We start from the raw sequence: 14066 nt of genomic DNA, 5'->3' as shown, positions 1-14066 counted from the left end.
TTGATTAATTTGGCGTCAAAATCAGTATAACGTTAATCGTTAAGATATCAAAAAGTATTATATTTACTTATTATTAGTGTCAACATCATTTCAGTATTAATAAATCCATCATAACCTTTTCTGGTGTGTCTTGAAGCTGGGTGGAAGGGTGGCACTAATGGTTGACCTGCCAATATTATTATATATTACACTAAATATTATAAACAAAAATGTTGGCGTCTGTTTGCCGCTAGGTGGAGTTGATAGTTGAGTACATTTAGATTCATGCGTTGCCATCTTGTGGTCACAGTGAGGAACTGCAACAAATACAATTCGTCAAGCTAGAGTAAATGCTGATAGGTTACTACGGGAACATACTTCCGGTAAAAACTTTCAAAATAATGTCAACAATGAAACGTTTACCTATTTTATACAGTTTTTTTTGTCGTATTAGAAGTCAACGGTTTGGCGTATTTGAAGCTAATGTACTTGCAAGTTTCTTGCTGTTCTGAGTTTGTATCCTCATGGTTGTTTGCACTTATTGTAAATTGCTTTGGACAAAAGCGTCAGCTAATGAAATGTAATGTGAGTGGTATCTGTACTACTTTATTATTAATGTACTTTGTCTACCGTGAATCCGCAAAATGCAGAAACAAATGATGAATGAAAAATAAAATGCATCCGTATGACGATTGTGAATCAAAAAAGAAAAATCTATATAAATGTTGGTTGTTGTTATTAACAACATTATTATTATTATTATTATTATTATTATTATTATTATTATTATTAATTGTTTTGTTTGGATCAACAAAATGAATAATAATAACAACAACAACAACAATAATATTAATAATAATAATAATCTGTATTCTTTCTCTAATAATGAATCAATAATAAGACTGAGACACATGCAGGAGTAGCCTATTTGCTGTAGTTTTAAATTGAACCCATAACATAACACTGTGGCGCTTGGCCCGTAATATAGTGTACAGCTATGCATGCCTGATGTGATGCGTGAGATGTGAAGCAGTTGTCACGGGAGTCGTGTGTCACCTAAAGAACTACAACTCCCACATACTGAGCCTAGTGACCCATTTCGGTAGCCTAATCGCTGGGATTATGTAGCCGCCTGTCCCGCCGTGAGTTGGCCGTGTTCCTCCTCTCTAAATTCTGCAGCAACGTTAGTTTATCGACCCGCTGGTTTAGTGGCCCACAGTCTTTATTTCCCATATCTGCCGCTGTGGAGGACGCGCTGCTCGCTCTACAGGTTGGTGGACTACAACATCAGAGCAGAACCTCAGGCCTCAGTCTTTGATGATGATAACTCTTCATGTTGAAATTTAACAGTGTCTGCAATACATTATACTTCTATAATCATCTGTGGTGTCTATGTAATGTATGTACAAGTGGTGAGAACTAACTACTATGACCTTTTTATTATTATTATTATTATTATTATTATTATTATTATTATTATTATCACATACCATACAATAACTTTGAAATTACATATTTTAGACATCATTTATTTAATGGCATCTTTATTGAATACTATACTATGAATTTGTTTATGACATATTTTATGACATAATATACTATGATATTCTATTGCCATTTTATGATATACTATGCTATGATTCTTTTAATGACATATTACATCACTCACTGATTTGGGTGGGATTATTATTTGAGCATCTGGTGACACTTCACATACATACTCACTGTGATTATACCGGTTACAGGGTTCACTTGTGCCTCTATGGATGAAGCACTAAGCTTGCTGTTGTAGCAGATAAAAATTCCCGGATACGTAAATCAGATTAGAGCCAATACAATCTTTGAACGAATACCAAAGTGGCCTCAGTGGTGCCATACAGGGGAAGGTTGGCTTCTCACATCCAGTGACTTCCTTTGTTGAGTTTTAATTTAAAGTTTAGAGCAAAAACTCAACGTCTAACCCTCCCACTGCTAAAAACAGCTACATTTGTTGAAGATATGCTAGACCACAGTGTGGTGATAAATATCAAGTTCACAATCAAGTTTAAACATTTAGATGTGATAACAGAGGAACATCGTATTTTGATGATGATGATGATGATGATATAATATTTGGAGGATTTTCCTTTATTTAAATATCATTTCCTTTTAGAGGTTAAAGAGCCATGGGAACCAGGAGGGTACTTGTGACCGGGTGCTCCTCTGGCATTGGCTTGGCTGTGGCTGCACGGCTGGCCAACGATGAGCTCAGACGGTTTAAAGGTCAGTCCTTCACTCTCCTCAACCAAAAAAAGAGTAGATGATAGAAATAACCACAGCTACTTACAGCAAGTGTTTTCATTGTTTATCTGAGGCAGTGGTTGCCACAATGAGGGATCTTGGGAAGCGGGGACCCTTGGAGAAAGCGGCGGGTGACTCCTTAAACAAAACCCTGGAAATCAAACAGTTAGATGTCTGTTGTGAAGCCTCCATCAGAGAGTGTGTCAACAGCCTGCCGGACAGACGGGTGGATGTTCTTGGTCTGTCTCCTCTCATAGATACTTTTTTAAAGAGAATTTAAGATCTCTGCGCAATATAATCAACTAAAATACTCTGCTGTTATAGTGAACAATGCTGGTGTCGGCATGATTGGACCACTGGAGTGCCAAAGTATTGATGTCATGCGGGAGCTCTTTGACACAAACTTCTTCGGCCTGGCACGTCTGGTGAAAGAGTTGCTGCCTGACATGAAGCGGAGGCAGAGCGGCCATATTGTGGTGATGAGCAGCGTCATGGGAATACAGGGTGTGTTTGTTTGTGTCAGTGAAATTGTGTTTAGAAGCTAATTAAAAGAACGTGAAGACGTTGCTAACAGCTGTCCTCATGTTTCTACACAGGGATTCTTTTCAATGACGTCTACTCTGCCTCTAAATTTGCTGTGGAAGGATTTTGTGAAAGTCTGGCAGTGCAAGCATTGAAGTTTAACATCAAGTGATTTCATGCTTTAACAACTTAATGCAGACACCCCACAACTAAAACTCAAGCTACCAGTAAACCCACAACGGTACGGTTGTTGACTCTGATGTAACAGTGTTTTTTATATCTCCGTCACAAGGACGACTCTCGTGGAACCTGGCCCTGTGGTGACAGAGTTTGAAAGGAAAGTGTACGAGGATGCTGAGAAGATGGATCTTTCAGGGACGGACGAGGAGACAGCCAAAATCTTTCGTGAAGTTTACCTGCCATACTCTAAAAAGATCTTTGCCTCATTAGGCCAGACACCAGAGGAAGTGGCTGAGGCAAGTGGGGACATTTATGTTTCCATTTGAGTTTAAAAGGTCATTCACAATAATTGCTTACTGTTGAAGCCCCCCTCCAGCGTCAAAACATATCCGTTTGTTTTCTTCAGCAAACCGTTAAAGTGATCACAGCCGAGGAGCCTCCTCTGCGCCACCAGACCAACCGCCTATACATGCCCATGACTGCACTGAAGCATGCCGATCCGACTGGCCGACTGCCTCTGGACACCTTCTATAAGATGACCTTTAAACATGACCGCGTGTTCAATGCTACTCTCGGGGTGATGCGCATACTGCAGAGGATGGCAGGGAAGAAATAAAGATGTATGCCAGGATGCATAGACTGTAAATGTTATTATTTAGGAGACTGTGATTGACTGAAGTAGCTTCAACTTGTTGTCACAGTTTGTTAAGTACAATATCTAAAAAACAAAACCAGAAGTTTGTACTATAAACATGCACGTAATATTAATGGACATTTCTTTTTTTAGTTTCATTCTCTATGAGTTCATACAGGTAAACGCTGCGTCGTCATATCGATGTGAATGATATTTCACTCACCAGTACTGGTCCCATCATAGTGCTGTCACTGTAGTCGAAATAAACTAGTACATACAACATTTTATAAACACCATTTAAATGATAAATAATATTTAAACACACATACTGTCCTTTTACCAGCATCCTCACAACTCATGAGCTACTCATGCTGGCTACATGCTGTGCACCCCGCGATGACTAAAACCTCTGTTGTGCAATTAACTGGAAGCAACTCTGAGAGCAAAACAATAAAACCCTGTAATCAAAACACAAACCTTGCTCTGAGCACCATTTAGCTATAATGCTATTCTAGTTGAACTGTTGCATCACAGACTAAACATAACCATTATTGTTCTAATGAAGTAGCACAGCCTTAGAGTAATCCTTACAGGAGTATCTGCGTACACTTTGGTACCACAATGAACTGAGTTTGAGTCTTAGTGTACTCCGTGTCAAAGTGCAAGTTAAACTTCAAGAAAGGATCCGCTAAAAAATAAGATGAGCGATGTCCATCTGTCCTTATTCAGAAAGTGTTATATGAACAAGAACGGGATCTCGTTCCGTCTCTTTTTTTTGAGCTTATATTTAATAGTATTACACTGCGGGGACATAATATTGTGAGCACAATCTAATACACTAATACTACCATTGTGAAGCTTCTCATGTTTGCAGATGCAGAAAGATCAGATAGCTGTTCATTCTTTGTAGTGTTTATATTTTAGGCTTTGTGTTGGCATGCAAAATAATTCACCATTTAGAAAACAATGCAGTTCAATACCTCTCGGATAAAAATAATAATAATAATATAGAATGTATTATTAAACATGAGTCCTAAAGACAGCATTTATTGTGTGGCTGTTGTACATTTCAGACTAAAACTGTTGAATAAACTCAACTCAACGGCATTTTCAGTTTGATTTTAACTGCTGTAATTATGAGGACATGAATTAATAATCATCCTCCTTCAAAATATGAAACAATCACTAAAAACCAGGACACAAAAATTGTAGTTCCCTACAGTTTTTATTATAAGTAACTTTACAACTTTTGACTGTAGAAAGAAAACCGTGGAAAGGTTTTATGTACAATGATTTTGAACTACTTTTAAACAAGTATAGAAATTAATAATGATAGAAAATATCTATGACTGTTCTAATAACACAAGACCAATAAAATATCAGTCACAGCCTCAGCTTCAAATAATGCTAAATGAAGAACATTTTATTTTTGTCCTTTTTTAGTACATAACAATCATTTCAGAAACACAAGAACTACCCAGAACAAACATATTTACAAACAGAAGTTGGGAGGTTGAAATGTACAAAACACTTAGTGCGACCTGGTGGCAAAATTGAAAGACCAGTTATATATAAAAATAAAAAAAACAAACAAAACAATTTTTCGTAAGTAAAACGTGAACTGGACTGTGAACAACAACATGTTTCCCAGGTCTATATTGAACAGGATAAAACAATGAATCAAAGATAAACTCTATGACACGACTACGGGCAGTGTTAGGTCACCACAGAAGTAGTAGCTATGAGTGGTGGCCTACTAATTTCTGTTTATGATGTCACAAGATGAAAATGCAATGGTTACTTTCTCAAAATGCTACTATTATCAATTGACTTTATGCTGAAATGTCCACAGGATGACCTCTATCCTTAACGCTCAGGTCATGTGGGGGTAAAGAGTTGGTCAGACGTAACACAAGGTGTCAGCTGGATAACTGGGAGGATCATCTCAAGAGTTCTGTCAAAAGTTTAAGGGTGCAGCACTACATAGTAGTGTTCTTTCCTTCAGTCTCTTCTAACGATCGTCTTAAGATGCATCTCCACTGCCCCTGGACTGGGAGCTACTGTAGATGCAGGGGAACTGTCCCACTGCATGCCATAAAACACCTCCCTGAGGAGTGACAGGGCATAAGCAGTCACAGCCCAGCAGCCACACCCTCACAATGACCACTACTCCACCACAAACACTACCAGAGCCGAGGTGAGAGTGTCAACGAGACCTCAAATGCCACGGATGGTCCAGGAATGTTTCCATTTAGTCCAGTAAAAAAAAAGGACAGGATGTGGGCTGGACACATTGAACTTATTCCTTTCTGTCGTCTGGTTCTACTCTGTGTTGGATGCTGCTGAAAGGCACACCATCCAGACTCAACAAGATGGCAAAATGGTGGAATGCTTGCAGGGAAAAGAAAATAGCAGCTGATAAGCATAGCTTAGTACATCCAAAGTGATGTTAAAACAAAAAAGGTATCCATGGTTTTCACAAATAAACAGAGTATAAAACAAATGTAACAAAAATAAACCAGAAACTTAAGGGCAGTGAAAGGCTGATTTTAGAAGCAAAACAATAAGGGTTCAGGGCTGACAGTAGAACTAGAAGTAAGAGTCCCGTAGAGGTCATGGGAAACTACAGTTGAAACGGGAGCATTACACCTAAACCTCTGCTGATTTCTTTTGAAAGCTCATAAAGAAAATGACCACGTATTAAATGCCACCCATATATTATAAATATCCATTGCAGTTAAATGTTGTATTTGACCCATACTTGCCCTTTGAGGCTGGTCACTTGAAGTGCTTCAGAGACACTCATCTACATTCTTATTCATAATACTCATACGGAAAGTAATCAATTACCACAATTCAATCAAATCAGAACATATCACTACTGCTGAGCAACTCTTAATATATATCTGCTAGAACCAGTTTCTCATATTTACCAGTTGTCGTTGGCCTAAATAAATATCAGTCAAGAGAGGTGAAAAGTCCTCTTTCTGTCTGTTAACTGGTCTGAATGATGAATTATATTATTTTACCATCACTTGCCAACACTGGCTAAATAGAAATGTAGGCGGTCAGTATAAAATAGTAGGGGGTGGCACATTATGTGAGAAGCTAGGACAGAAAGAGGGTCAAACACCTAAAAAAGCAATTCAGAGAGATAAAAACAATAAATAAAAATAAATGAATTCCCTTCAACATTTTACTTTTTTCTCATATCTACTTTTTAAACGTTTGTTAGTTTCCAGGAGAGCACCCCTAAGCCTTTGAAATGAAAGACTTGGTTTTCTTCATATACTTTTTTTATAATAAAAAACAAGTCCATCTGTGACAGAATTACTTCATTAAATTGTCTGCTGTTTTTCAGACAACACACATTTCCCTTTACTTTTTTCTCTGCAAAAATCACTAGCAGACGGTCCTTGTGATAATCATAGTCAATCCAAATCCAATGAAAATCTTGGAAACAGGCTGACACATATAAACAGACAGGCCTAAGAGCCAGTCCACAAATTCTTTTACCCCATGTCCCTTTTCAAGCAGGGGCCATGAGATCCTTACGCAAAGACCTGCATCTTGCCATTGGCCTCTGGGATTTGAGTAATTTGGGTCTGGGCAGGGCCAGCAACTGCTGGGCTTGGTGTGGAATCTGACCAATCGGAGACACAGTGAGGAGAGGGGCTGGACCAGGGCTCGGGAGACTCTGGGGAGGGGGTCAGGTAGGGGTGCTCACTGGGCAAATGGAGGTAATGCTTGGGCGTGGCATCTAGTGCGGATGAGTAGCTGTGTTGAGAGGGAGGGGTAGGGTAATCCTCCGTACCTGCAATGCTGCCGCTAGGCTGGGAGGGCAGAGCCTGAGAGGGCTGAGCTGCTGGTGTCGCTGCTTGTGGGGGCTGAGCAGGAGGCTGGGGCTGAGAGGGTTGCTGAGGCATCTGCTGCTGGAAGAAGGATGGTGGGGGCTGAGAGGTCTGGGGTGTCGGTGGTGTGGAGGTGCCCATGCGGGCCATGCTCTGCTGGTTGCTGATAGTGTGGTTGATGAGCTGCTGCTGCTGTTGCTGCTGCTGCTGCTGCTGCTGCTGCTGCTGCTGCTGCTGTTGCTGCTGCTGCTGCTGCTGCTGCTGCTGCTGCTGCTCAGCAATGGAGGGCAGCTTGACAGGGCTGATAGTTGGTGTGGAAGTAACAGGTGTGGGCTGCAGCATGGCATTACGGTAGAGCTGCTGTTGGTGCATCAGCATGTTCTGCTGCTGCATGGCTGGGCTCTGGGGGTGCATGCTTGCCTGGCTGCTCTGCACAAGATTCACCACCTGCTGACCACACTGAGAGGAGGTCATCCGGCTGTGCCAGTCAAAGGGCACACTGACAGGACTGACCAAGCCCATGTTGAGCCCCATCTGGCCTGAACTCAGCACATAGCCATGGTTGACATCTGAAGCCATGGAGACGCGTCCCTGCAAGGACATTCCTCCAGCTCCCAGGTCATTGAGTTGGGCTAGAGACACAGCAAAGGGGCCACCTCCCTCCAACATACCACTATGTATCATTGGGGTGTTTGGGACAGACATGGAGGAGTGGAAGAGCCCTGGTGACTGCATGGCAACAGGGGAAGTGGGGTTGGTTATGTAGCCAGCATTGCTAGCTCCCCCGTGGGGTGAGTCCAGTGAGTCGACTGGGGACAGGGTAACTGAGCTCTCCAGTAAGGCACTCTGCATGTCCAAGGTCAGCTTCTTATTACGGGCCTTGACTGACTCCTTCAGACTGGCAGCATGTTGGCCTCCCAGGCTAGAACCCTTGGCCCCAGGCCGACGGTTCTTCTTGCCCTGTGGGGTGTTCTTCAGACTAGGCATGAAGGCGCTGGGAGGGCACATGAGAGGAGACAGAGTGTGTACCCCAGAGAGGTGGTGTCCAATCCCTCCATGGCCCTGGGGACTCCTTACTGTGTTGTACTCATCAAGAAGCTGCACAATGTCGTGGTGCATACGCTCCTGAGCAATGTCCCTTGGCAACCTGTCCATATGGTCCGTGATCTCTCTGTTTGCAAAGTGAGCAAGCAGCACCTTCACAGCCTCGCAGCTGCCCTCACGAGCTGCAAGGAACAGAGGAGTCTCCTCCTGGAGAGGGAAACAGAGCAATAAAACGAACAGATGAGTGTTAGATACAAACGTATCGGAATTTTTGCCACGCTGATGCAAAAGTGTGGTTAAAACATACCTTGAGATCTTGCATGTCTTTGTTTGCACTATTCTTTAGCAGGGCAACAGTGGCTTCCACATTGTTAACGGCTGCAGCCCAGTGCAAGGCGGATTTACCTACAAGAGACAACAAACAATGAGATTACAAACCCATGCTTTCAGTGAATATTATCTCAATACAGGAACATCTGCATCAGGACTCCCACTGGAGTGAAAACTTACCCAATTCATCAACTGCATTGACATCAGCATGACAAGTGATGAGTTCCTCTACCATGCCCTCTACTGCCAGCCGTGCTGCCAGGATCAGCGCAGTGGAGCCATCATACATTCGGGAGTCAAGATCTGTAGCCCGATTTCGGATCAGAATCTAGGAGGATAAAAAAAAAGAAAATTGGGTTAAACATTAGGATTTATACAATACGTGTGTTTTAATTAGTTATGGGCACTTCTACCACTCATGTGGCCAATAAACAGAATATGTTCGTGTTTACCTGGAAGACACCCTGTGCATCTGCAGCCACTGCAGCATGTAGCGGTGAGCGTCCTGTGTTATCTTGAGCGTTGGCATCTGCCCCGGCATCCAGCAGCCTCTTAGCAGCATCAGCACGGGCGTAGCGAGCAGCCAGGTGGAGCGCTGTCTCACCAGTGCGGTCTGTTTGGGCAGCTAGGGATGCTCCCTGGTAGATTAGGTCAGAGATGATGTTGGCTGAACACTCCTCACTCTCCTCTTCCTCGGCTATCTCGGGCTCTAAGCCACCTCCACAGAATGAAGCCAGCATCAGAGGCGTAAAACCATCTGGTAGGAGATGAAAACAGACATGGCTGAGTTTATGTCTGTTCAAGCGCTCAACATAAAAGATCATACGTAAAAGTACAAATGTGCAAATCAAAGTTCCAATCTTAAAAGTTTATCTATCTCGCTACCAACCTGGGCCTCGGACATTAACATCCATACAGTCGCTTTCAAACTCTCCTTGAGGAGGGGTGAGGGCCATGGTGGGAGGCACGCGAATGTCTGCGGCTGCAAGGTGATGCTGTGTCCACTGCCTGCAGTCTACTGCATCTTCACTGTCTGAGAGCATACTTGGCTCCTCAACCTGAACTCACAGAAGGAGAAAACTCAATTTCATTACTTACTGCAGGATAAACACAGGCTTCAATGCTGTTGTAAAATGTACGCACACACACACACACACACACACACACACACACACACACACACACTCTTGTGCTTTGAATTTATTAGGACAATTTACAAACGTAAAGAAGATGTCTAACTGACCTTAAGCCTTTTTGCCTCTGGACAGTCTGAGTCCATCCACTGGTCACTGTGATCCCCAAGAAGAGATTCCTCCACAGTTTTTGCCATGTGTCTGTTTACAGAAGAAAATGTTAAACAATGTAAGACACAAAGAAAACACACACAAAGAAAACACATACCATTTCAAAATAAACCCCTAAAGCAAATCCAAATTGTATTGCTTAAGAAATTCAGTCCCAATTATATTAATATTTGCATACAACTAACTTACTTCATTCCCAGAGCATCTTGGCCCACGGGTTCCCTGCGGTTCTTGTTGCTGCTGGGTTCCTTCTTTAAGAAGAAACCTTCAGGGAACCAAAGGGTACTGTGTTCTCTCTTTCGACGAGCAATCAACATGCCTATCACAAGGATGACCAAAAGGAAAAGAGAAGCTATCCCGACCAGCATCAGCTTGCCCCATGGAGGTATTGGGTCAATGTCAGGACGCAGTCTTTCACCTGTGGTGAGAAGACAAAGGAGTAATCACACATGTGTAACTCGTTCGTCTTTTAGTTTAATAAAAGCTCATGTTTCATTTGTGTTCTTTAAGTATCCCTACTCACCACGGGCTTCTTTGAGGGGGTAAGGGAAGCGGAGCCTTTCTACAGCTGAGAGGGCACCCAGGTAGTCTGCAGCACTTTCAGCTGTAGGGAAACAGCCCTCAGAGCCCTGAGAGCACAGACGGTTGTCTATCTCCAGGTACACTAAGGAGCTACAGGAATAGCAGACGTTTAGTGTAATGTACGATGCAAAGGAAATGCATAAGCTTTTATGTTTACTGTATTCCTGACTGACCCGATGACCTCCTGTTGAGGCTGCAGCTCCCGCTTGAGGCGTGTCTCTCGGCGTGCCTCTCGGCGAGTGTAGGGGCGGATCATGGCTTCTCCATTAGGGTCCAGTCGGAAGCGCAGTGACGTGTGTAGGATAGCACTTAATTTCTGCAGAAATGCTGTGCTAGTGCGGAGAAGCTCCTCTGGAGGCAGTAGGACTACCAAGACCAAGACACCATCAGCAAGGACTTCTGGAACCTTCTTTGCGCAGTCCAAGCCATCCCAGCCACACTCCACTGTGTTGCAGCCCGGGTCACACTCTCCATTAGCATAGTGGTCTATACAGTAGGCTTCATATACTGGACTGGAGACGACACAAACAGAACGATCAGCTCAACGTTTCTCAAGATGAGTACAGAACAATGAGGGAATCCCATGAAGAGTAAAAGTAAACTCACTTGCAAACTTTCTCATTGTTCATGCAGTCAAAGTTGTCATACAGACACTTGGCGTTGTTGCAGGACTCATCACACTGGCTGTTGTTGAAGACATGCCAGCATTGCTCACATTGAGCCCAGGGGTTCACTGCTAGAGAACAGTCGCCGCCGTCCCAGTGACAAAAGAATGTGTTGCATTCCTTGTCACAAACACTATCATTGGCTTTGGCATGACAGTCTGCTAGAGGGCATAAGGGTGTTGGAGGATCAAGGGGTGTGTTGCTCTGCTCGCACCGTTTACCTGTCCAGCCATTGGGACACTGGCAGTGGAAGTACGGGAAGCTTGTCTCTTCAGTGCACAACCCTCCATTCCGGCAAGGCTGGGAAGAACAGCCTTCATTACTGCGATGCTGGCACTGGGGCCCACCATAACCTGGACGGCAGGTGCAACGCGCCCCCCTCATGGTGAGTGCACAGCTACCTCCATTGTAGCAGGGCAGCTCCCGACAGGACATGCTTCTTTCACAATTAGGCCCAGCATAACCCTAAAGATACACATCATTTATGAACTATTAACACACAAATAATAAAAACTATAATGCACAAACTACAAAATCCAATTTGTTTTTTAAATTCTTAAAGTGAATGTACACTTACAAGCTGACACGTGCAGGTGTATCCCAGTGCAGAGCTGCTAGATACAGAACAGACTCCTCCGCTCTGACAAGGTTGAGATTCACACACACTGAACCTGCTCTGACACTTCCGGCCTGTGAAGCCAGGCTTGCAGACACATAGGTAGTCATTGGGCAACTGGATGCAGTCAAGACTGTTAGAGGAACTGCAGGGGTTAGAGAGACACTCATTGATGTCTCCCTCACATCTTTCTCCTGTGAATCCAGGGGGACAATTGCAGCGGTATCCACCCACTCTGTCCACACAGGTGCCATTGTTCAGGCACTTAGGAGGAGCACTGCGCAACCTCAGAGGTGGAGCACAGTCATCTTCATTGATCTCACAGAGAACACCTTAAAAAGAAGAAGAAGATTGTTAAATACTATTATATTTTTATGTAAAGAGATCTCTTATAATAATATGGGTTTCTGTTGAATATGTGCAAGCATACCGAGTGTGCCAGGCGGGCAGGAGCAGATGTAATGCCCCACCAGATCAATGCAAGTGCCTCCGTTCTGGCAAGGATGAGACTGGCACTCATTGATCTCTATCTCGCAGTTCTGTCCAGTAAATCCTGGCATACACTGTAATGACATGCATATGACAATTACATTATCTCCACAACTGTGACAAATCAATGTGTGAGTACTGACTTTGCTGAAATGTGCCAGAGAAGCACATAATATTGACAAAGCAATGTACTCACGTCACACTGGTACCCTCCCACATATCCCCTGCAGGTGGCGCCATTGTGGCAGGGTTTGTCTTCGCAGTGGTCCACCTGGCTTTCGCAATAGCTTCCAGTGTAATCAGCAGGGCATTTACATAAGTGGGAATGCAATAGTGAATTCCCAGTGTTGACACAGTGACCGCCATGGTGGCACAGCTCATCTGTCTGGAGCCCTGATTGGAAAGATTTGGATGAAACTGTCACTTACATTTCTCCCTTACAACACACACACAAACCAAGAGGTTAAATGTCATGCTATATCCACATACCTCTATGGCGTGCGGCTGTCTCACAAGAGACCCTGGAGATGTCACAGTAACGTCCAGACCAGCCGTTATTACAGTCACAGATGAAGGAAGCATCCTTTTGGCGACAGCGTCCTCCATTTTGGCAGGGAGATGAGCGTCTGCACCAGTCAACTGGTGTCTGGGTAGGCAAGTTATCAGCATTTATTTGTCTAAAAACATAAAGTCATGAAGACTCAAGGCATTAACAAGATCTTTCAATAAGTGCCACAGAGTGCGTGTGTACCTGGCAGCGGGTGCCGGTGTAGCCCTTGGGGCAGGAGCAACGGAAGGACTCCAGGGCATCTTGACAGATGCCTCCGTTGAGACAGGGCTGGGAGTCACACTCGTTGACCTCATATTGGCAGTGGGACCCAGTGAAGCCCGAGCGGCAGGTACAGGAATAGCCATTGATTTTATCTGTGCACGTCCCTCCATTAAAACAAGAGCTGTGGACATGAATACATGTTATTGTCATATTCAGTAGCTATATACATGTGTATATGAGCAGGTTGACTAAACTACAACGTGGGATTTATTCATGACTCAAACACAAACAGTTACCTTTCAGTGCAATCGGGGATGTTAGTTTCACAGTGGATGCCAGTAAAGCCAAGCCTACAGGTGCAGGTGTAGGAGTTAACATAGTCTGTGCATGTGCCTCCATTTTTGCAGGGGGAACTCTGGCATTCATTGATCTCTAAAGCACAGCGGGGCCCAGTGAAGCCTGCCAGGCAGCTACAGTGGAAGGAGTTCACACCATCTGTGCAGGAACCTCCACTTAGGCAAGGATCTAATGGCACAAAAGGAGAGGACAACTTTGGTCAAGAACAGTATACATGGACGTGTTTTGACAGCAACAGACAGTATAATAATTCAGCACGCTATGTTTACGTGGCCACTCACTAGGAGAACAGTCGTTGATGTCTGATTCACACGTCAGCCCAGTAAATCCAGCTCTGCATGAGCACACAAAGCCTCCAAGTGTGTTAGTGCAGGTCCCACGGTTCTTGCACGGGTTTGAGACGCACTCATTTACATCCATGTTACACAACTGACCTGAAGAATTAAAAAGAAAGGTACAAT

The 14066-nt window shown here is 43.6% G+C and overlaps 2 protein-coding genes across 2 annotated transcripts in view; one reads left to right on the top strand and one right to left on the bottom strand.

The window, feature by feature from the left end:
• Positions 1–1082: 1082 nt before the first annotated feature.
• LOC115011698 (retinol dehydrogenase 8) lies at positions 1083–4143 on the top strand. Its single transcript, XM_029436904.1, has 7 exons — positions 1083–1249; positions 2132–2241; positions 2337–2498; positions 2584–2763; positions 2856–2949; positions 3074–3257; positions 3368–4143. Exons 2-7 carry the CDS (start codon positions 2145–2147, stop codon positions 3575–3577), a joined length of 927 nt encoding a protein of 308 aa, XP_029292764.1. The 5' UTR covers positions 1083–1249; positions 2132–2144; the 3' UTR covers positions 3578–4143.
• Positions 4144–4801: 658 nt separating this feature from the next.
• The window catches only part of notch3 (notch receptor 3), a 29148-nt gene continuing 19883 nt past the window's right edge, over positions 4802–14066 (bottom strand). Inside the window, exons 16-32 of the mRNA XM_029436852.1 lie at positions 13887–14039; positions 13545–13773; positions 13228–13429; positions 12966–13122; positions 12673–12869; positions 12418–12550; positions 11949–12319; positions 11313–11836; positions 10880–11218; positions 10648–10796; positions 10314–10542; positions 10064–10154; positions 9710–9878; positions 9273–9577; positions 9001–9148; positions 8798–8895; positions 4802–8697 (exon numbers count right to left, since the gene is read on the bottom strand). Coding sequence (XP_029292712.1) covers positions 7147–8697; positions 8798–8895; positions 9001–9148; positions 9273–9577; positions 9710–9878; positions 10064–10154; positions 10314–10542; positions 10648–10796; positions 10880–11218; positions 11313–11836; positions 11949–12319; positions 12418–12550; positions 12673–12869; positions 12966–13122; positions 13228–13429; positions 13545–13773; positions 13887–14039 — 5045 coding nt within the window. The 3' untranslated portion in view covers positions 4802–7146. The remainder of the gene's footprint in view (positions 8698–8797; positions 8896–9000; positions 9149–9272; positions 9578–9709; positions 9879–10063; positions 10155–10313; positions 10543–10647; positions 10797–10879; positions 11219–11312; positions 11837–11948; positions 12320–12417; positions 12551–12672; positions 12870–12965; positions 13123–13227; positions 13430–13544; positions 13774–13886; positions 14040–14066) is intronic.

The sequence above is a fragment of the Cottoperca gobio genome, chromosome 8, assembly GCF_900634415.1.
Source record: "Cottoperca gobio chromosome 8, fCotGob3.1, whole genome shotgun sequence".
NCBI classification, from domain to species: domain Eukaryota; kingdom Metazoa; phylum Chordata; class Actinopteri; order Perciformes; family Bovichtidae; genus Cottoperca; species Cottoperca gobio.
The sequence above is the reverse complement of the archived record's forward strand: the minus strand, read 5'-3'. Positions and strand labels throughout refer to the sequence as shown.